The 22799-nt window shown below is 37.3% G+C and overlaps 1 protein-coding gene across 2 annotated transcripts in view; it reads right to left on the bottom strand.

The window, feature by feature from the left end:
• LOC127977331 (ran-binding protein 10) overlaps window positions 1-22799 on the bottom strand; it is a 31278-nt gene that overhangs the window by 2791 nt on the left and 5688 nt on the right. The window contains exons 2-14 of one of the 2 annotated variants that reach the window (XM_052582195.1): window positions 20815-20926; window positions 18278-18330; window positions 14516-14683; window positions 14384-14406; window positions 13219-13403; window positions 12963-13075; window positions 11342-11450; window positions 9167-9315; window positions 6346-6538; window positions 6026-6162; window positions 1611-1756; window positions 1213-1324; window positions 860-1016 (exon numbers count right to left, since the gene is read on the bottom strand). In XM_052582195.1, the coding sequence (XP_052438155.1) occupies window positions 886-1016; window positions 1213-1324; window positions 1611-1756; window positions 6026-6162; window positions 6346-6538; window positions 9167-9315; window positions 11342-11450; window positions 12963-13075; window positions 13219-13403; window positions 14384-14406; window positions 14516-14683; window positions 18278-18330; window positions 20815-20926 (1631 nt within the window). In that variant the 3' untranslated portion in view covers window positions 860-885. Of the gene's footprint in view, window positions 1-859; window positions 1017-1212; window positions 1325-1610; window positions 1757-6025; window positions 6163-6327; window positions 6539-9166; window positions 9316-11341; window positions 11451-12962; window positions 13076-13218; window positions 13404-14383; window positions 14407-14515; window positions 14684-18277; window positions 18331-20814; window positions 20927-22799 lie in introns of both variants that reach the window. The other variant, XM_052582194.1, reaches the window with a different exon arrangement.

The following is a 22799-nucleotide window of genomic DNA, read 5'->3' as shown; positions in this document are numbered from 1 at the left end:
GGAATAAAAAAAAAAAACGGAAAAAACACACACACACACACACATATATATATATATATATAGCATAAACTAAAAAGTAACTAAAGTCATATGTATAAAATATTATATACACAACTATATATAAAATATTATATACATATAACTTTAGTTACTTTTTAGTTTACGCTATCAAAAACATCCAATTCGAAGTGGTTGTGTGCTTTAAGTTAGCTATTTTCTTGGAATGTGCAAGACATTTGATTCATTAGTAGGCAAATAACTAGCAGAATAACAAAGTGTAGCTACAAACCAAACCTGTTTGTTTTTGATTATGATATGTTAAAATAATATGACAATATCACAGTTTGCAACATAAAGCAGCATAACACTGTTTTTTTTTCAGCTAAAGTAGCAAATGACTTACAGATTCAAGTTACAAAAGCCACACATGTGCTAATGTAAAAAAAATTTAACAAACACTAGAAGAACAAACACTAAATCGGACTTATAAATGTGCAATTAAAATTTTAAATAATAATACAATTAGAGAAATTAACTTTATTTTTATTTTATTTAGTGATGCTGCACTGTCGGATTTTCTTAATTTTGCTAAACGTTAGAAAACCAACCACCCACTAATTACATTTCACGTTTCCTGATATGCGTCTCTTGTCATATACAGAATGATTTATGTTCCCACATTAAAAGGGATGAAAACTGAAAAATGACACTGAATTAAAATAAAAATGAAAAAAAAAATAATAATAATAATAATAAAAATAATATTTTTTTCTTGAATTAAAACAAACTAAACTGGATTTTACAATCAAATTCCTGTATAAAAAACTAAAAATATAGTATTTTTTAAAACTATAATTACCTTGGGTGCTCTTGTCTGGACTGGTGCTAGTGCAAAAAGTTGTCGACCCTGGCGAAGGAGCAGGAACCAGAGCGAACCCTGGCCATCAGCTGCACGCACTCGGTGGCCTGACCCAGAGCCAGCATGAGTGGAGGCTGTTTGGGCAGATTCTGAGACTCTGAATGAAGGAAAAAAACACAGATAGGAGGCCATTAAAACCATTCAATATTTAGGAATGATGATAATAACAACTCATGGCCACGTTACAATCAGTCTCATGTTAATACAGCCACATGAAAATGAAAAGGCCTACATAAGCGATCATGTTCACAGAACTTAGTAGTGTGTGATCTCAGCCAGCCAAGCAGTCTTACCCAGAATAGCACTGTTGAGAGCGGAGCAGATCGCCTCTCTTTGCATGGGGTCCAACTGCTGGCCCACGGGGCAGTTCCAGGGGTCTGAATATGCCAGCAGACTGAATGCATCCTGAACACACACAAATAAACAAACACATTGGCGAGTGGGCACAAAGGATGCAAGTGTACTGCTACCCACAGGGGTAATCAGGTTTCCACTTCAACTGTGTATTTACATCAGCAACAAACAAGAGGAAGAGGAGTTGAACAGATTAGTTTAAATGCTCAGAATATTATTGCATGTTTAAATAGACCACTTCACCAATATTTTATATAAAACACAACATACTGATTTTTTATGATTGCACAATATCAGCATAACAGCCTACCCTCCTGTTTCCCTCCATCAGTCCTACCTGCAGCATCTTTTTGTGAGTGGCGTTTTTGCCATATTGGCGGCAGAGCTGCTCACTGAGGGCCTGAAGCTCTCTGCCAAACTGGATCATTCTCTCCGTGGCCGCCTGGTTTCCTCCACACAGCTGTCTTGAGCTGCAGCTGTCATCTAAAGGAGCAGATAAATTGCAATGAAACCACAAAAGCAGACATATTTGCAACTCATAGCTATGTGGAACTATTGGGAATGCAAATGTTTAAAGGGTTAGTTCACCCCAAAATGAAAATGATGTCATTAATTACTCACCCTCATGTCGTTCCAAACACATAAGACCTTAGTTTATCTTTGGAACAAAAATTAAGATATTTTTGATGAAATCAGAGAGCTATCTGACCCTCCATAGACAGCAACTAGGGCTGTGCGATATGGAGAAAAAAAACCTATCACGATTTTTTGATCAATTTTGCAATTTCGATTTTAATCACGATTTGACACACACAGACATGCGTGCATTCAGTATAAATTGTAAACATTTTCAAAAGGAAACCAATGAGAGCTTTATCAAATGTCTCAAGAACAGACATAAGTCAAATTAATCACTAAGTAAAGATGTCAAACAAAATGTCTAGACATATGGAAAAAAATGTAATAAAATAAAACCGTGTTCAAGGATTTTTTTCTTCTTTTTTTGCCATGCATTGGTCATAGAGCTCACTGTAGCGGTGCCTCAGGTGTTTTATGTTTTGCCCAATATATTTATTGCCCAAGGGTCACACGGACTCCATCTGCAGTGCATAAAGTTATGTGTACGCAGTTCAGAAGCAGCAACGAGATTGCATTATTGTAACACAAAAGCACATTAAACTAATGCGCGAGCACTAATCGATCCACTCGCACCAGTGATGCACGGGTCAATGTATTAATAACCTGCACCTGACCAACGTTTTCTACTAACCCGCCTGCAACTCGGACAGCACATTTTTAAAAAGCAGTAAATGCTCATCGTTGCCTCATTGGCCCATAGGAACCTAGGCAAGGCAAAAAAAAAAAAAAAAACTTCATATATTATAATTTTGTCAAGAATTATAAAAAATACGTCAGTAAGCTCATAATTTGTACTAAAATAGTCTGGCTATATCTGGCTATATTTGTATGTTTCTGCAAGGTCAGCAGACAGTGAGGCTCGGGTTTGTTTCCGATCAGAGCTCGTGAGGGAGAGCTAAATATCCCGATCCGCTCGCTCATTCCGCGGGGTCTCACTCAATCCAGAACGGCCTGCTGGTTCGAAAATATGCAAGGAGACATTTTATTGTTTAGTAATAAACTGGTGTTTTCTGTGTTGCTGCAAAGATGAAGTTGACGACGGAGACTCGCCATGAACAACAGAGAGAAATGCACATTTCATATGGATTACATCATCAGAGAGTAGCCCATCTATTTTGGTTTGAATATTTTCGTTTAAAAGACATTTCAAGCTTTCTGTAATATTTATCCTATATTTCTCAAATCTGTGAGGCACACGCTGAGTTTATTCTGTATAAGGCTCAGATATATGCTGCCTTACAACCTGTCTCCTCTCGCTCAACCTGTGTCCTGTGCACTCACAACTCTCTCTGTGCTCACGCGCAAGATATTAAATCTTTTCGCACCTTTCTATTTATAACCTTTTCTCTTCTCATCTTTTTACCACGTGCAGTGTGAACGTTCTGTTCCGTTAACATGAGCTCGAAAAAGATCACAGACAACGATCACAGACAGACAGTGTGTGTGAACCTGGAGTTAGGCATATGCCCAGTCTGCTCTGTTCTCGCGCTCCACTTAGGTGAGCTGCATCCTGATTGGTTCAGATAACATACTGCGGGAGGCCGGGGCTGCAGAAAATCGTACTATAAAGCAATTTAGAAATCGTGCACACTCAAATCGTGATTTTATTTCGATTTCGATTAATCGCACAGCCCTAACAGCAACGCAACTGAAATGTTCCCAATAGAGATCAACCAATATGAGTTTTTCTATAGCCGATGCCGATGTTTAGAGGTCATATCTAATGCACTGTAAATGCTGGATTTTTTTAAACAAATGGGCCTTGCGTAACGCAAAAAAATTAAAAATCTAACATTTTGCAGAACAGGATCAAACTAAAAAGTACTGGTCATAATACTTGCATAAAATGTTTGATGGGGAAAAAATTGTTCACTGACTGCACAGCACAGCCACAAGCACCACAGTTACGTTTGGGATATTATTATTTTTAATACTATAATGTCATTTGAAAACATTGCAATTGCATTTTAAAATACAACAACCAGCACCACGAAACCATTTAAAGAGGCGCATTCAGCGGTCTCCTTGACGGAAAACAAAGTAAAATGATCTCAAACGTATGGCGCGCTCTCTTCATTTTATCAAATGATCATAATCACATCTATTCACTTTACAGTACTGCTACTAGCATTTTATTCAGACAAAAACCTCTTTAATTCGGGTGAGAAAACTTTTTTCCAAGTGGCTTTTGCACATAATACTTCTGCAGACAAATTTTGCAGCATTAAGGTTATTAATTGATCGTTAATTTAATCGACGATCTATCATGGAAATAATAGAATATTGACATCCCTAAATGCAAATGAGTTGGATGGAAACCTGGCTATTGTCTGCATCAAAACAAGCTTCCGAACCAATGTCATTCACTGTTCTGGGCAGCTCCAGGACAGTTGTCTCTCCGAGCGCGGTGCTGTCTGTGAGCGGCGGAATAACGGAGTCCTCAATCACGCTGCAGTGTTTGTGAGAGCTGCCAACTTCTCCTCCCCATTTATAGAGTGAAATTCTCTGACTACCTTTATCTCCCAGTACTGTTGTTGAATCTTCCAAAAGTTTTGGCTTGGGGTCCTTCACATCACGTCCTTCGGAAGTAGCACTTTCCACCGCACCAATAAAACAGGGCTGCCTGACTTTAAATCGGCGCTACTAAACACAGATATCGGCCGATGCCGATATATATTAAAAAATTACAAATATCGGCCTGATATATCAGTTGACCTCAAGTTCCCAGGTCCAAAAACGTAGTAAATACTTCAGTAAAACAATCCATGTGAGATCAGTGACTCAACTTCAGTTTTGTGATGCTACGAAAATATTTTTTTGCGCAAAGAAAACATTCTTCTTCCCCGAGTTATGTCTTCTCCATTTAAGAGAGTATTACAATTTATACGCATGCTTTCCCCTAAGCACAAACAACGCTTATTATGCAGATTATGTTAATGCGCACTTTGATTACATCAAATACATACAAAATTGCAGAAGACATAACTTGGTGGAGAAGAATTGTTGAGTACATTTTTTCTAAATCTATGCACAAAATAGTATTCTTGTAGCTTCAAAAAATTTGAGTAACTGATGCCACATTGACTGTTTTACCAATGTCCTTACTACGTTTCTGGACCTGGGAATATTACAGTTGCGTTGCTCTCTATGGAGGGTCAGAGAGCTCTCAGATTTCATCAAAAATATCTTCATCTATGTTACCAAGATGAACGAAGGTCTTACGGATTTAGAACGACATGAAGGTGAGTAATTAATGACAATTTTTATTTTGGGATGAAATATCCCTTCAAGATGTTTTAATGTTTTTGAAAGTCCCTTAAGATTAAGATTAAGATTTTATTAGAAATACAGTAAAAACAGCAATATTGTGAAATATTATTACAATTTAAAATAATATAATTATTTTCTATTTGAAAATGAAATATATTCATGCTATGGATTACTTCATGCATTACTTCAGTCTTCACTGTCACATGATCCTTCAGAAATCATTCTGATTTGGTGTTCAAGAAACATTTTTTATTATTATCTGTGTTGAAAATGTTAATATTTTTGTGGAAATTTTGATAACGTTTTGTAATAAAAAATATTTTGTAACATTATATAATTTCCATTTAATGTAACCTTGCAGAATTAATAAATTTAATCAAAAAAAGTTACAGACTCCATAACATTCAACAACAAAATAATATAAAATAACAATATAATATAATAATATATAATGTATATAATATAACATTAAAAAGTCCTCCCTTTAATAGTCTGACTAAAATGTTTTTATCAATTTGAGCCATTTTCTCAAATCTAAGCAAAAAATACAACAACAAAAAAACTAAACGAAAGTATTACAAGAAACCCTCTACAAAAACTTTGCAACTACAAAGGATCACTCATTCTCTTTGTAACCTCGGAGAAAAAACGTTAAATTGGCTGAATAATAGAGAAGCTCAATTTAGCAGATCTCGAGGGAAAGAATGACAGAGAAAGCAGAGAAAGAACTAGAGTAAAGAATGAACAGGGAATAAGGAGAAACATTTTCAAAAGGCTTTCTCACAGCCCGTTGCATACGACTTTGAAAGTCCTGCATATGTGCTGTGCGAGCATGTTCTGTACCTGCTACTCCATTGCCAACACTGTTGTCATCCGCCTGCAGGATTTCCTGGTGTTTGTATGTGCCATTCATAATGCGGGTTGAGCTTTCTGTCACGCCATTACTGTAATGCTCTGCCTCAATTTCCATCTCACTATCACTGTCAACACACAAAAATACACAGTCAACAGCAGAGCTGGTCTCTCAAGAATGTAAGTACACAATATTTGTGAGCAAGTTCAATTTTATATGCTTGGCCTTGCATGCATAGGACCACAAATTCTGTTTTTCTGACTGGTTCAAAGACAAAAAGCAAATTACTAACCCAAACAACAACACAGACCTAGTCTCCTGGTTGCTGGTGGCACTGTGGGGCTGGGACTTCGTGGAGTCGGTGGAGTTGGACTCTGAGTAATTGACAGAGGAAGGAGAGGAGGATGGAGAGGAGGAGGTGGAGCTTACACCTGTGTATTTGTTGTGGCTCTTATTTTTGTTATTAGGGGTGACCCCATTACTGCATGTGGGACTGTCTGCTCCTGAGTCATGAGGAGAGAAAGAAATAATGAGAACTATCTTGAGAAACAGTATGAATTTTCATCACTTCAATTGTAAGTTAAGCCCCTTTCACACTGCAATTCCAGAAAATACACTGGTAATGTGTCCCGGCAATTGTTCCCGTGTCGCTAGATTTTGCACTTACACACTGCTAGTGATTACCCAGAATAAGTGTGTGTTCACACAACCCGTAAAGGTCCCGTAAAGACACATGATATCAGGGTGTGACGTGTAATGTACGACGAGTCGAAAATGCTAGGCATGTTAACTTTCACTTAAGCTGGCGAACGATCTCAGCTTCAGCACGGAAAGTGAGGAACTACCTGATCTCTGCCTCATTACAATTTGCACATATTATTTTCGTTGTGAATGTTGATCTGCCTTTAAAACAGCCAGTAAAAGAGTTGCGCTATAACGTGCATCATCACTACGAAACAGCCTTTACGGCATTAGTTCTGGCTTTTGTTCACACAGGGCTCGTTCTGGGACTGGACCCGGCAATGTTACTAGGTCCCCGACCCGGGATCGTTCCCGGAATCAATCCCGGGACATGTTTGCGTTGATACAGAAGGTGACCCGGCAATGTTCCGGCAATTTTCCGGGTCCAGCGTGCAGTGTGAAAGGGGTTTTACATAATCCACCCAACTGCAGTACAGGTGAAACAAGTGATTCAAGAAACCATCTGCTCCACATCTTTTCTAAAAAAGATGATCAGACCCACACGGAATCTAACCCCAGGCAATTCTGAATTTGAACAGCTGTTCTTCACAAAAGGTCTATACGTCCTTAAACCCTTGCATGAATTTCATTCATGCTTTAAGCTACCTATTAGAATAGTGTGGCGAGTGGGGCGGGGCCGAGAGGCGTGGGAACGAGGAGTGAGGCCAGGTGTAGTGATTGAAGATGAGCTGCACCTGCGCCCCACCGCCGGTATCGAGTCCCACGTAGGAGATGGAAGGATATAAAACTGGAGCGACGACCGTGAAGGACGAGAGAGGACCAGGCCTGGGACATTATTTTATGTTTGTTTTTTATTTGGTGCACACCAGTCGTCCGCGAGGGGCTGGAGGAGTGTCGCGCCGTCCGCCGAGGGCCGTCCAGTGCCACCGCCAGGCACCGCGGAGGAGATCACCCAGCTGGTGGAGGGCCGAGCAGCAGTGCGTCTGGGAACCAGATTTTTTTTTTTTTTCCTCTCTCTCCTCTCTCGTCTCTGTCGCTCCTCCTTCCATCTCCTTTTCTCTCGCCTCGTCTGTCCTACCCCCAGGTTCCCGCAGGTCCCAGTGAGCGCCCCCCCCCCACCCCTCCATGGGGGTATGTGGCGAGTGGGGCGGGGCCGAGAGGCGTGGGAACGAGGAGTGAGGCCAGGTGTAGTGATTGAAGATGAGCTGCACCTACGCCCCACCGCCGGTATCGAGTCCCACGTAGGAGATGTAAGGATATAAAACTGGAGCGACGACCGTGAAGGACGAGAGAGGACCAGGCCTGGGACATTATTTTATGTTTGTTTTTTATTTGGTGCGCACCAGTCGTCCGCGAGGGGCTGGTGCGCTGTTTTGTATTTATTTCTAATATTAAAATGTTTTGATTGTGCGCCGGTTCCCGCCTCCTTCTTCCCGATGATTATGGAGATTTTATCGTTACAAATAGTTAGCTCAGTTTAGAAATAAATAAATTAAATGAAATTAAAAAGATGTATAAAGTGCAAGTGTAAACACATCAACTAAATTTAATAAATCGATTGTAATAATGCTAACAAAAATGAAAGAATCAATGATGAGCTACTTCTAATTGCATAGATTTCTACCCTACACTTTATGGAGAGAAAAAAATTTAAGTACACAGATTCTGTGTGGGCCTGTTCAAGACAATTTAACAGAAACAAACACTGTAGACATTTCAAGCACCTCAAATTAAATAAAAACTAATAATAATAACAATAATAATACGCAAACACTTCATATTAGGGAACACATTCGCTATTAACTATTAAGTGTTTTCTTTCAATTTCCTTCAATTCCTTCCTTCGTTAATAAGGCAGTTAAGTTTAGGTAGGTTAAGGGATCTAGAACATGGTCATGCAGGATAAGGCATTAATATGTGCCTAAAAAGTAATATGCATAATAATAAGCAGCTAGTTAACAGTTAGAATTGGATCTTAAAATAAAGTGTTACCAATAACATTTATCTAAAAAATGCATTCAAAATGTTTGCACTGTAACATCATTTTCATATAAATATAATGCAAAAAATGTCATTATTGTAATGTGAAAAGAAAACATATATAAGAGTGATTTAATTTATATAGAGAATAAAGAAAATGTATAAAGTGCAATTGGAAGCACACAAAATGCTATTTGTTGGACTGAATAGCTGTATTGATGTAATAACTAGATGTTTTTATTAATGATGATTTATTCATTATTTTGTTTTTTTTAATAATTATGTTAATGAGCATTTTAGAGAGAAAATTTGTTTAAATGTCATGTATTAAAGTCACAAAATTATCAGATGAAACAAGGAACTGTTATGATTCAACCAAATACATTAAATCACAAAGTGCTTAACTTTGGAGTAACACTGAAGACGTTAGTGTGGAGTGTGTCTGACACCTGTGTTGTGCAAGTGAGCGTTGGTGGCTCCGTGCCGCGGGCTCACGTTGGGGGAGTCAGGATAGCTGTCCTGTGATTTAGGAGAGCGGACACTAAAGCACCGTACCTCACTATCTGTACCATTCACCATCTCCACAAACTGCCGACACCTAAGGAGAGCAACAAAAATCACTTTTATACCAGTGAGATCTCACACACAAACACACACTCACATCAATCTGCCAATCAATTCAAATGTCTGTCAACATCACACAGAGAGAGAGAGAGGGAGAGAGAGAGAGAGAGAGAGACTCAGCTCTCACTGCTTCCTTCCCACACATCCTGGCACTATTCCCACAGCAGCATCTGACATCTGATGACATCCAACAGTGCAATTAAATAATAGCGTGCATGCACCTCCATGTAAGGCTTTATATAAAAAAAAAATCAGTTTTATCTTTGTCAGAACAAAATTCCAGCCAAACATTATAGCAATTGTTCCCTAAGAGAAATTTGACATTACACAGCCACAGAGGCAGCAAATACCCCAGAAATGCCAGTAACATGTTGAGAACAGGGTTTATAGCTCTGCAGTGCTTACAATGATTTTCTGAATGCAGTTTGCCTGAAATCAAAAGATCAGGGAAATCACACTTTCAATGCATGACAAAGAATTATTAAAGGGATAGAGTTCACTCAAAAATGAAAATTCTGAGGGTGTTTACTCACATAAAAGAAGACATTTATAGGAATATGGGTAACCAAATAGCTGATAATACATAGTATGGACAAAAACACTATGGGAGACAATGAGGACCATCAACATTTTTCAAAATATCTTTCGTGTTAAGCAGAAGAAACAAACTCATACAGGTTTGGAACAACTTGAGGATGTGTAAATGATGACAACATTTTCATTTTTGGGTGAACTATCCCTTTAGTATGCTTATATTTTATTTTTAAATGAAACAAAGAGCATAGTTGCCGGAAATCACTCAACATGAGGAATAATTCATAATGCTTTACTGGTTTGTCCAATAACAGAGATTTTGAACATGTAGTACTGCTCAGAAAGTGGGAGTTGGTTACATTTTTTTTTTTTTTTAAAGAAGTCTCTAATGATCACCAAGGCTTAATTTATTTCATAAAAATACAGTATAAACAAGTGATATTGTAAAATATTTGTACAAATTAAAAACTTTTATTATATTTTAAAAATGTATTCCTGTGATGGCAAAGCTGAATTTTCAGCAGCCACTACTACAGTCTTCAGTGTCACATGACAGTTATCAGAAATAATTTTGTATCTTTTTATTCTGCTGTAAAATAAACATTCCCTTTTATTATCAATGTTGAAAACAGCAGCTGCTTCATATTTTTGTATAAACTGTGATGCTTTTTTTTTTTTATTACATTGATTTTTTTGTTTGTTGGAATGCTGGAACTGCATTTATTTTAAATATATATATTTTGTAACATTATCAACATATTACCTGTGATATTTGTGTGCTCCCATCTCTTCTTTTTTTTAAGTGAAAGCAGCTATGCAAAAAAAAATCTTTTTTTTGTTAACTTCAGTTATTATTTGCATCCACTTATTTTTGTAGGAGGATCTTTTAATTGCATGCAATTTGAATGTCACAAGGCACCGTTCCCACAAAAACCTCTCAGCAAGATAAAGATTTCGAAGCATGGCCTGAATATTATTAAAAAAAAACATCCACAAATCAATTGCTGTTGCTGATGTATGACTTGTAAGCGTTACAAAAAAGTTAGTTCAAAGGCAGTTCATATTCAACCTTACGCAATAGTGTATGACTAATCATATCAGATGCAGCTCAGTCCAAAGCAACCATGACCCTCTTTTCACCCTGTGTGTTTTTTTCTATAAAGACAAGTAGCAAAAATAGAGCCCTATTCATCAGAATGACCATAAGGCACTTTAGAAACCTTCATTATGTATAACACAGAGTTAAAGACTGCCCTAACCTCAGTCTACATGTTTTCTGAGTACATTTGCAGTATGAAACTCCAAAAAGCTTTGCAAGTTCAAATACAACTGAGCTCTACTGATCCCCAGAAAAAAAAGAACACATTTTTCACCTTGTTTCAGGATTTAAGCAATTCCTCTTGATCCAATCCAAACAACAAGACACACACATGGTTCTCAGAGGCTGGTAGACATACAGTACTCACTTCAACATGAAGAGTAAATTGGGATTGTGTTCTAGGAGTCCGGGGTACAATTGCTGTGTTGTGTCAATGGCTTCTCCAACACGTCCTGCCAGTACCAGCTTCTGTATACCTGCAAGCACAAAGAAGAAACCACTAGAGTGTTTTTGCTCTTGTTTTGTTAAAGTGGTCATATCATATTCATATCACTCATTAATTCTCCTTAAGGACCACTTACAATGCTAGTAAAGTGTTTTGAGCATCCATAATTTTGTTTCATGATTTAAACAGGTGCTTTATTACTTTTATGCTTTTAAGGCGTTAATGTTAATGTCCTCTTCACAGGTGAAATGCACCACGCTTAAATGCTCCATTTATCTGTAACAGCCTCTTTGCAAAGCTTGAATCCGATTGTAACAGGTTGGCATAATAACATATAGTGAAATATACAGCTCTTGGCAGTTAAGAACAGTGTCCTTTAAAATAGGGTGACCCTGACATCCTTTTTTTCTAAATTGCATCAGACGTCCAGGTCTTGGCTTTGTGTTACTTTTGTTTGGATATCTGCTGAAAGTAATAACTGTAATAACATAAGTAATAACAATGCACGACCTTGAATGTGCTGCTATTTCAGCATCTCACGCATGCATGAGCACCATGTTTTTTTGAGGACCATAGAGAGCACACCAATAGGAAGACAAAGGAGGATGTATGGTCACCCTATTAAAAAAAATAAAGAATAATAATTAAATAAAGTATTTCATTTCTATTATTGGGATCATTCAGGTGAAATTTGCAGAGCAGTAGGTGCTACACACACCAGAAAAAGCACAATTAGTTAAACAGTTATATAGTTCTTTTGTTCTACTTCTTTTGTTTATTTTGTTTAGGCTGCGTGGCGTGAGCGTGCGTTTCTGTTGCGTGTCAGTTGAGTAGTGGCTGCATCGCGTTTTCTGTGTCTTTACACACCAGAATCGTGCCTGATGCAGCACTGGCACGCTGCTGCTACTGTAGGTGACAGAGGGAATATTTGAAAATCAATAATTATTATTTTTTTTTTATATTTGAATTTATATCAGCTGAGACGCTTAAGCCACGCATCCAGTGTGTCACCGGCCTCCGAGGGAGTTCAATTTTGAAGCTTAGTTTCAGTACATACTATTTTTGCAAAGGAGACTTTTTTTTGTTTTCAAAGTTAAAGCATACATTTACTGTGCGCTGAACTCTTTTATCTGAGAAGATCACAGAAAATTTGATTACTCATAATAACACCAGCTTTCGGCAATAAAGTATAATCCTACCTTCCTATAGACTAAATTTACACATAACATTTAATTAATCTCATGAAAAGTTGCTTTCAACTAGATTTATTAAATTCACTCAATTGTTCATTACAACTTAAAATCAAAGATGCTTTACTATAACTAACTGAGAAATAACGCGTCATCCCAAAAAAGCAATGGTTTTGCTTATTCTGTAAGACTTCATGTTCCTCATAACGGTTATATTTTCCTATTCCCAAACCACAAACGACATGAGAAGATCTGTTTAACTTATTAATTCTGCCACATATTCAAATCACACATAATTATCCATTTATTCATTTCCATGTATTTTTAGCCAAACTAGTTGACTTTGTACTCACTCTGTCTGTTTTTTATAGAGGTTTGGTCCTCTTGGATCATTGTCTCTGTGGCTCTGGAAAAGGCCATTGCTGTGGCACAATACCCATGATGCACTAGGTAGCTGGATACCATACTGCAGATATAAACATAAAAAGGTTAATATGAATTATAAATCACAAATAAGCAACATAAGGCTGATTAGCAGTGAAACATGAAGATGATGTTTCTATCAGTTTAGCAACTGCTGAATTTATTACAAGGTGACTGGATGCTCACTTCTGCAGAACCGCCTGCCAGTCTCCCAGTCTTTCTCTGATGGGGAAGCGGGCGATCATGCTGTGGATCTTGGCCCTCCATTCACTCATGTAGTCCTCAATGTCAAACACAAAAGGCTGTTGGCCAAAATTAGCATCTACTATCTCTCCTGGAGTCTGTAGCCCTACTGTGGGGTACAGGTTAGGCTGAAATGAGAGACAGCGACAAAAAGAACAGTTATTCACAGCACAGGGAATCCTTCAGCCACACATAACTGACAAGGCCTAAACTGAAGCTCCACACAGAAGCAGAAATCCTCACTTGAGCTCATGACTAGCCTACGACACGTTATCAATCAACCGTTAAATGTGTTCATTTAGCAGACGCTAAGTGACCTACAGATGCTACAGTATGCTACAAAGTGAGATACAGGAATGCTACAATACAAGCAATTCATCCTAGTGGGAGAGTAACATGAGAAGTGCTGCAATACAAAGATCCAACGTTGGGCAGAAAAGTACAAGCTAGCACAAGGGATTCAGGCTGATGGAGGCAAACAAATTTTAAGAATACAAACATTTTCATTTTTCTTTTTAGTATTATTATTTATATACTAGTAAATATTATGTTTAGTAAAATTTTTGTTGTGTACTTTTGTCAATTTTTTTCTATTTTAATATCCTTTAGTTGTATTTAAGTACGTACTTATATATATATATATATATATATATATATATATATGTGTGTGTGTGTGTGTGTGTGTGTGTGTGTGTGTGTGTGTGTGTGTGTGTGTGTGTGTGTGTGTGTGTGTGTGTGTGTGTGTGTGTGTGTGTGTGTGTGAGTGAGTGTGTGAGTGAGTGTGTGTGTGTGTGTGTGTGTGTGTATATATATATATATATATATATACACACACACACACACACACACACACACACACACACACACACACACACACATATATATATATATATATATATATATATATATACACATACATATACACATACATTTATATACACATACATTTATATATACACATACATATATATATATATACACATACATATATATATATATATACAATATTATACTATATATATATATATATGTTTTTAATTTTTTTTGTACTATTTTTAATATTTTGAGTTTTAGATGACACTGTTTGAGATATGTGTGTTTCACTTACTGGGAGATCTGTGAATGCTACACCTGGAGGAGAAAACAACAAAAAACTGCTTTGTATTGTGTATTCTAAAATTACATAAGACAAGTTTCAAAAACTTTCACTTGCTTAAACAATATTTCATGAAACTATTACCTAAACTCTGCCCATTCTTGGTGTAAAAGCATGTGTTATTGATGAGGTTCACGCAGCAGCCAATGACGTCGCCCGTTGTGAAGGTTGGGCCATATGGTTGGCCAGTCCCTGAGGAGCAAAAGGAGTGTCCGTCGTCACCATGATAACCATAGGAGTGCTTGTCCCAACCTGAGGTGAGAGAGAGAGAAATACAATAATTAAAATGGGAATCACCTGGATTCAAACGCAACATTTCCTGCAGTGATGTTAGAGGGAAATCTGTGGAATTCCGTATGAAAATCCTAAACTAGTTTAGACAGCAATGACACTACTACACTCTTATTGGAAGCTGAGAGCATAAAAAAATTAGCCAAAGTATGTAATAATCAAATATGCATGGGATGTCAACAATGGTGTTTAAATTACGTAGAGATCTAGGACGGCACAGATTTCGCCTGCTAATAAGATATCTTGTTTCTGCCTCTGTACTGATAGAGACAGGATGAGTCGAAGCTGATCCTAAGCCTGCAGCGTTTGATATGCCATCTGGTCTACAGCATCATAAAATACTGCTTCTTACATAAATTATGAGCACCCCTCCCATAATTGTGCAGAAAATAAATAAGTGGTGGACCCTTGCAGGATAGGCAGCAGGACTTTGGGATATTATAAGGGTGGCCCACAGCAAAAACATACTTAGGTCCTGACTGCAACGCATGATGAGGGTCCTGCTAAGCAGAAGTTGGCTTTTTGGCTGTTCTGAAACCAGCACTGCATTTAGTTTGGGTTTTATGGCATGAAGAAAATATCTCTTTCGGTGGGCAGCTAAATTTTACAAGACCATTTGAACAATTCATTAAACCTCGCACTGCCTCAAACCACCAAGAGGAGGAGTCCGTCTGCATCACTGACCGGTTTGATCTGACTCAAAACCTGAATGCTGGCAGGCAATCATGATTAGTACATGATAAAAAAAATTTTATTGCGTAAGCAATTATATTTATAGTCACTACGTAAAAAGGAGTAAACAAGTGCATTCTGTGAATGACAGACTGAACAGATGCAAAACGAATGAAAAAATGAGGAAGTAAATCGGTGGCTGTTGTGTGGTATTAGATTAATCTGCAGAGCAATGTGGGCAGGGATATTACTCCTAAAGCAGAGCTCAGTGTTCCCTTCATGCTAATGACATGGGCAGAACTCCAGTATGGGATCAGAGACACGGAGGTCAGCGGGGGCGTATAAAACCATTACACTCAAATTGCACACATACCACACATGCAAATATACAATGTGCCAATGCACCATACATTCTCATAAGTAACTTCTACTGATATAAGTGTTTTGTTTTGGAATTATGGGATAGTTAATTGCAAAAAGCAAGTGAACTAAAGAGGAAAAAAGCAGAGATTAAAGACATTATAAACTAACAATGATATTTATGTGTGTGTGTGTGTGTGCGCACGCACACGTAAAAAAACATGTATACATAAATGTTATAAAAATGTATATACAAATATTTTGTAACATATTTTATAAAATGTCTCTGTGTATGCGTGTATGTGTGCACACACGTATAAAACATACATAAAATAAAATAAAATGAATAGTTTAAATTTGTTATAACTATCATTACATTTATTTGTATTATTTATACTTATTACATTAAATTATATTAATATATTATATTTTTATTGCTTATATATTAAATTACTTTGAGGGGGGAAAAAAATCATCTTTATTTTCTAACATCTAATTGTACACACAATAACAAAATACCAAAAATGTAACATCAGACCTAAAAGAAAGATGAATTTGCCAGCATAAACTCTAGCACTAATCCAGCGACCTGATTTTAACATGTTACAGCATCCCAACTCTAGTCAAGGAAGCACCTACAACCAGAGCAAGAATATCATGCTGTTGGCTGTAGGCACTAAACACACCAGAAAATACATTGGCCGCTCTGCATGCGTTTGTCTACATTCCACTGTATTCCAAAGCACTCCGAGACAAAGAGTGGTTCATGAAGAGAGTACAGGGGTCAGTAAACACACAAGTTGTAGTCAGCACGCACATGCCGAATTGGCTGGATAACTCCGAAGCGTTTCAAAGGCCTCGGGCACAGTATAGAAGCTAACAAGCAATTGACAAAGTCACTTGATTGGTCAGAGAGGTCACAGGAGAGTGACATGAACCCAACTGTGCCCAAAACTGCTCTCTCCATTTCTACATACAGGCCTTTCTCTTATGGGCTTATCTAACAAACGTTAAATTTGGGGTCAATTTCTATTTCCAATAAATTGCTGTCCTTTATCAAAGAATCCTGAAAATAAATGCATGACGGTTCCACAAAAAATATTAATCGGCAAAAAAAAAAATTTGCAAATTTGAATGATTTCTGAAGAACTGCTAAAAATACTTTACTTTTTACAGATAAAAGAGAGAGTTAATACAAAATGTTATGTTTCTACATTAAGATGTGATTGACTATTATTCAAAACAGGTCACTAAACTCATGTTTGCCGGTCATATTAAATCTTAGTGTCAACTTAACATAAGCTAAACATATTCACACCACCTGTTCAATTTGATGTTTAATTTAGCAACAAATTTTGATTTAAATAGAATATGTCTTACTATTAAGTTACTTTTAAATTTTATTAACTTTGCATTATCAAATCAAACATGAGCAAACTGATGGGATAAAGATTTTTCAAATTCCAAATATCGTGTATAGGAGTGTGTTCCACATACTATAGTCAAAATATCCAGCCACATGTTCTATTTGACATCCTTGATTATGATAATGCATGCACATTTCAGTTGGTTTTTGCATTGAAACTGGATTATGTTTGGTTATTGTGTAATTTTTCATTGCAGCTAGTCATTTAAATGAACTGGTCCAGTAGCAGCTTGAAGTCCTCTAGTGTGTGAATGAATCAGCTTTTTGCTATGAGCAATTATGACATGGTTTTGTGATCTCAGAACATTCTGGATGCCAGGTAAATTCCATTGAGGAAAACCAATAATGAGATCTAGGTCTCCTTTCCTTTGAGTAAAAAAAAAGAAGAAAAAAAAAAAACACAAAGTTATTTCCTGAGATCGAGGTGAACAGCAAGAAAAACCCTGAGATGTCTGTGCATTTGTAAGGTAATTCCCACAGCAAGTGTTCTTCAGGACATGTTGAGGCCAGTTCCCAGCCTGAATTACAGTCTTAGTGTGATAGAAAGATATTAAAAAGTGCAAGTTGGTAAAAAGCAGAAGACAAATGGTCTTAGGCTACAAGACTATAACCAAAAGTGAATCGTAAAAAGTCAGAGTTGGCCTTTTCATGAAAGGATTCATCAGTGCAAAAAAAAGAAAAAAAAAAAAACTGTCTTCATAATCTTTAATCAAAATGTAATAACTTTTCTTTTAATCTTCAAAGCTCTTCTTCCTAAAACAACTTTACATCTCCTTTTTGGCTCTCTCCAATCGCCTGACTCCATTTTGGCATGCAACACCCACTTTTCACAATCCAATCATTCCCAATGGATGAAATCAAGTCCCTACCTAATTTTTTTCTTTAATGTTCTGCCAGAATTAAAACGTGTTATAAACACCATATCTTTTTTACTTAAACACACCTAATAAGTAACCTAATAAAGTTACTTTTTAAATTGCCTTTTTGTGGGCTACAGAACCTCACCCTCTCTTTAGTCACCCAAAGACCCATGGTGAACTGCTCATCCCTTTAGTGTAAATACAAGCACAAACACACACACGCACACACTCACTCACCAGGCAGTCTGTTCATGTTGACCCCCTGGGCAGAAAGTCCAATTCCCATGTACCTGCAAACACCAATGAGAGAGGACAAATGTTATCTTTACTACAAATAAGGCCTCTGATAAACAATGAAACTGCATTTAATCCCAGTGTTGAGGGTAACACATTACAAATAACGCAAGTTACGTAATCAGATTACTTTTTTCAAGTAACTAGTAAAGTAACACCATTTACTTAGTTTTTTGATTTATTGACTGAAACGACTCCCGTCTCAATATTGGGACAAATCGAAAGTACAGAGGTGTTGTGTGCACTGTTTGAACATGATGTAGTTCTAGACTAAATGTGAATGTATATTAATTCTTCCCACTCGCAAAAAAACTGATTTAATATTCATCCAAATTAATTAAAACATTGAAATGCAAACTCAGAATATGACGCAAACCTACAATAATTTGCAGTAATAATCTGATAATTATCTGATTTCTGCAAAGTTGTGTGCGCAAAAAAGGGTCCAGGGTCTATCGTCAATAGTGTAGAGATGTATAAAGCAAGGTTCACACAGAAGCACTTTTGTGCTAGCTGTGCTTTACACTACTGACAATAGCCCACAAAAGTTTGCAGAAATGTAATTCTTTTGGTCAACATGCAGTAAATATGTGACCAATTTGAACCTGTTGTGAAATCTGTGTGGTGAAATCTTTTACCATCACAAAATTTTGCCCATGAAAATTCACCAAATAATACATAAATGTGACTGCACCCTAACAAAATAAGTGCACAATCAAATTCATTGAACTGAAATAATTAAATTGGTGACTAAACTGAGTATAAGGTATTTTGGGAAACTTTTTATAAGTGCTAAGTGAGTCCTAAGAGAGAGTTTCACAGGCTTGGACCACAGTGACTAAAGGATGACTCTGCACTTTTCAACAGTTTTAGGAATGATCTGTGAGTTGCAGTTAGATGGCCTAATAGAACATGAGTGATCCAGCAGGAATATATTTAGTAATCATATTGCTAAGTGGTGACAGGAAAGGGTGGAACAATTTTCCATTTATTTTTGGACAATGACATCTTCAAACTGAAGGCATGACAAATAGTTACCAACTAGTGACTCAAGCATGATGCAAGGTCAGTGTTTCACAGCAATTACCATTCGGACACTGTGAGAATGCTTTACATAAATTTAGCCACATTTCCACCACTGGTACTTCACCCAGGAACTAGGGACTTTGGGCTGGTACTCGGTGTGTTTCCACCGCAGGAACCAGGATCTAAATAAAGTTCTGGGTACTTTCAGGGGCGGGGCTTAGGCGCTGAGCATGCTGATTGGTTGAGTTCACGCAGCGTTGTGATTTAAACTACCATTTATTCAGATAATTTTCAAAATATTACTGTTATTGTGTTATGAAATGTAGTTTTAAAAGTATTTTCAGGCAAGAATGTAGTTGTTTAAAACTCAAATCTGTGGTTTATTTATAAAGACAGTGCCTATTTAAAAATGTTTAGCGGATTTTGGAGACGATCAGCCCCACGCGATCAGCGGGAGCTCAGTGTTCATGTATCCGCCTAGAGCAGTCTCACCTTGGCTTGTCCTTCTGACATTTGCCGCTGGCGCTGATATCTCTTTAGTGGTTAAACATAAGTTTGCTCTTTATTCAATTTATCCATTAATGTTAAAAAGAAAATAAAAAGAGGCAATTGATATAATATTTAGTTTCATTGTGATGTGTAGGCTGTATATATACACATTTCCCTGCACTACATTTCTGCGGCAATTAATAGGTTTAAATTAAAACGAAACGAGGCAGTGGTATTTTATATCAAATTTCATTTTATTGTAAATATACAGCGAGGAAAATAGTAGTAACCAAGGTGAGCTGACGTTATCAAATACGCTTCTGTTCACACTCCCGAGTCAAACTCACGAAATCCGAACTACTGAGGATGCAAGTCCGAAATTTCCATACTTTGTATTCAGAAATGCGTGCAGATCTACATCACGAGACTATTTTCCTAATCTTCACGGTACTTTAGACCGCGGTGGAAATTCAGAAAGCAACAGATCTGGGGGGACAATAGTTCCCGAGAAAAAAAGTTCCTGGCACAATTGTTCCGGGACACCTCAGTGGAAACGAGGCATTTCAGTTTGTCATTTTGCTTTATTGATGGCTGAACTCAAGCTACATGAACTCCACAAGTTTGTGTAAAACTTACATGATCATGTTTTCGCAGCATGATTTGATTTAAGAACACCGAAGAATTATCAAGAACACCTAAACATCTGTTCAAGGAGTCACATGACCAATGTCACAAATTTACTAGGTGATTTATGAAATATTACTCATTAATTTTATCGTTATTTATTTTATTTTTTTCTAAGTCCTAAAATGTTCAATGTGCTTTCAGGATTATTATCCCTACTATATGTAAAAACAGATTAATAAAACAGATACCTTTTGTCTTCAAATTTTACCAGTGATGCAACTTTCTCTCAGTAAAACACTGTACAGAAATGACACCAACCAGAAGCTGTTTGCACTTACCCATCCCTTCCTTTGCTTACGATCTTCACCTCAAAGTAGTAGATGCCACAAGCGGCAGGAATAGGATGGATGGCCCGTACAGATGCTGCATCTTTGTGGTTTTTTCCGTGGCCTAAAGCAAAACGGAAACATTGAGGGGAAATGAGTCACTGACCAAACACCCCCTCTGGTACAGATGCCAGTCGACCTAAATAACAAGGTTCAGAGAAATTTTTAGGGCACACACACAGCTAAGGATAGGTCATGAAGGTTGATGACAACAGCCCATTTTAAATGCTTATGTAAACAACCTACAAGTCTAAATGTCCAATAGGGGTCAGGTGAATCCAAAACCAACTATACTGGGCTTCCTTCTAACTCTCATTCCCACAGTTCTCCAGACCATCACCAACATGAGACAGGTTCTACTGCTTTCAAAAGCACCAAAGAAAAACAACGTTAGTCCACCTCAAAATTACAATACAGCCATCATTTAAACACCCTCATTTTGTTTCAAACGTGTGAATTTCTTTCTTCTGCCGAACACAAAATAACATAGTTTGAGAAATGTCTTCTCTCAATACAATGGAAGTTAAAGGTTACCAAATCTGTTTGGTTACAAAAATGCTGCCGTGTTGTCTTCTGTGTCTACTGATGAGAGAAAGTCATTCACGTTTGGATGACAGGAGGGTGAGTAAATAACAGAATTTTCCTTTCTGAGTGAAGTATATCTTTAAATAATTCTTCTTAATGTTGAAATACTCCCTCCTAACCCATTTTGATGCGCAGAGACATCTATAATTAAGCTAAGGTTGTATTCACAAAGAGTGTAAACAGTGTAAAAGTGTAAAACATTGCTCTGTTTATTTGAGTGGTCCGGGACATGTCACCTTTCGGCTCAACCAATGGCATGGGTTTGTGGTGGGACTAGTTGTTTGTGAGCACACTCCCTGTCTACAGTGTGTTTGTAGATGAAACCAGTTTGGAAGGAATCATTTTTGCATTTCCATTTAGTGCGTTTAGAGGGCAGAAATTATATACCGCACCTTTAAAAATTCCCAGTTCCATAAAGTCAGCATGAAAACAATATGACTGTTTTTAAGAGACTTTTGAAGTCTTAAAGTAAATGATTTAATCAGTGTCTACTTTAGAGAGAAAAAAAAATGTTTTAACATCTTCTAAAAAAGACTTTCGTCCTCTGCTGACATCATCAAGCCCTTTGTTTAGCTCCGCCCCTTCAGATGCAAAGGTCCATCTGGCAAATCCACTTTCATGATTATAGCCTACCTTATGGTTGAATAAATTCTCATACCGCTTTACTCAACAAGTCAAACTGAAATTGAACTACTCCACTTAATGTTGTCTTTAAAGTTAACCTCTAATGCACGCTACAGCTTCAATTCTTCTCAATACAAGTGTGAGAAAGGAAGTCGGTCAGTGTCATTGTCATCTAAGCCTCTATGTACCATAGCAATGTGCTCCAATCTCCTAATCCAGTTTCCTGCAGGTTGTAACACCTGGCAGCATTAATGGACACACAGTAATAGATTCTGTGAGGCCAGGCCTTCCTCCTGAGCCAACCATTCATTCAACTTCACTACACTTCCAAAATCTCATGTTTAACCCATCCGTGTGCATGAATACAGACAATTTGCCGTATCTTTGTGTTTGTGTGCCCCAGAACTGTAACATAACCCTCATCCGAAGTTTAACTGCAGGATCTGGTCACGGTGTATGTGTTTTGAAAAATAATAATAATAGTGTACTTAGCATATGTATTCTTCATTATCATCATCTCTGATTACTGTAATAGTATTAATCACTCATTTTTAGCTTTCCAAGTTCTGCTAGGAAGTCACAATATGTTTGTCTGCCAAACTCAGAGAAGCATTCATAAATCAAGAACACAGACAACGTCTATTTATATCCATGGCTCATACAACCAGAGTAAAGGCAGACGACCCTGTATGTCCAAATCCCCAACTCGCTCTCAACACACACACACA

The sequence above is a fragment of the Carassius gibelio genome, chromosome B18, assembly GCF_023724105.1.
Source record: "Carassius gibelio isolate Cgi1373 ecotype wild population from Czech Republic chromosome B18, carGib1.2-hapl.c, whole genome shotgun sequence".
NCBI lineage: Eukaryota > Metazoa > Chordata > Actinopteri > Cypriniformes > Cyprinidae > Carassius > Carassius gibelio.
This window is presented reverse-complemented; position numbering and strand designations above follow the sequence as displayed.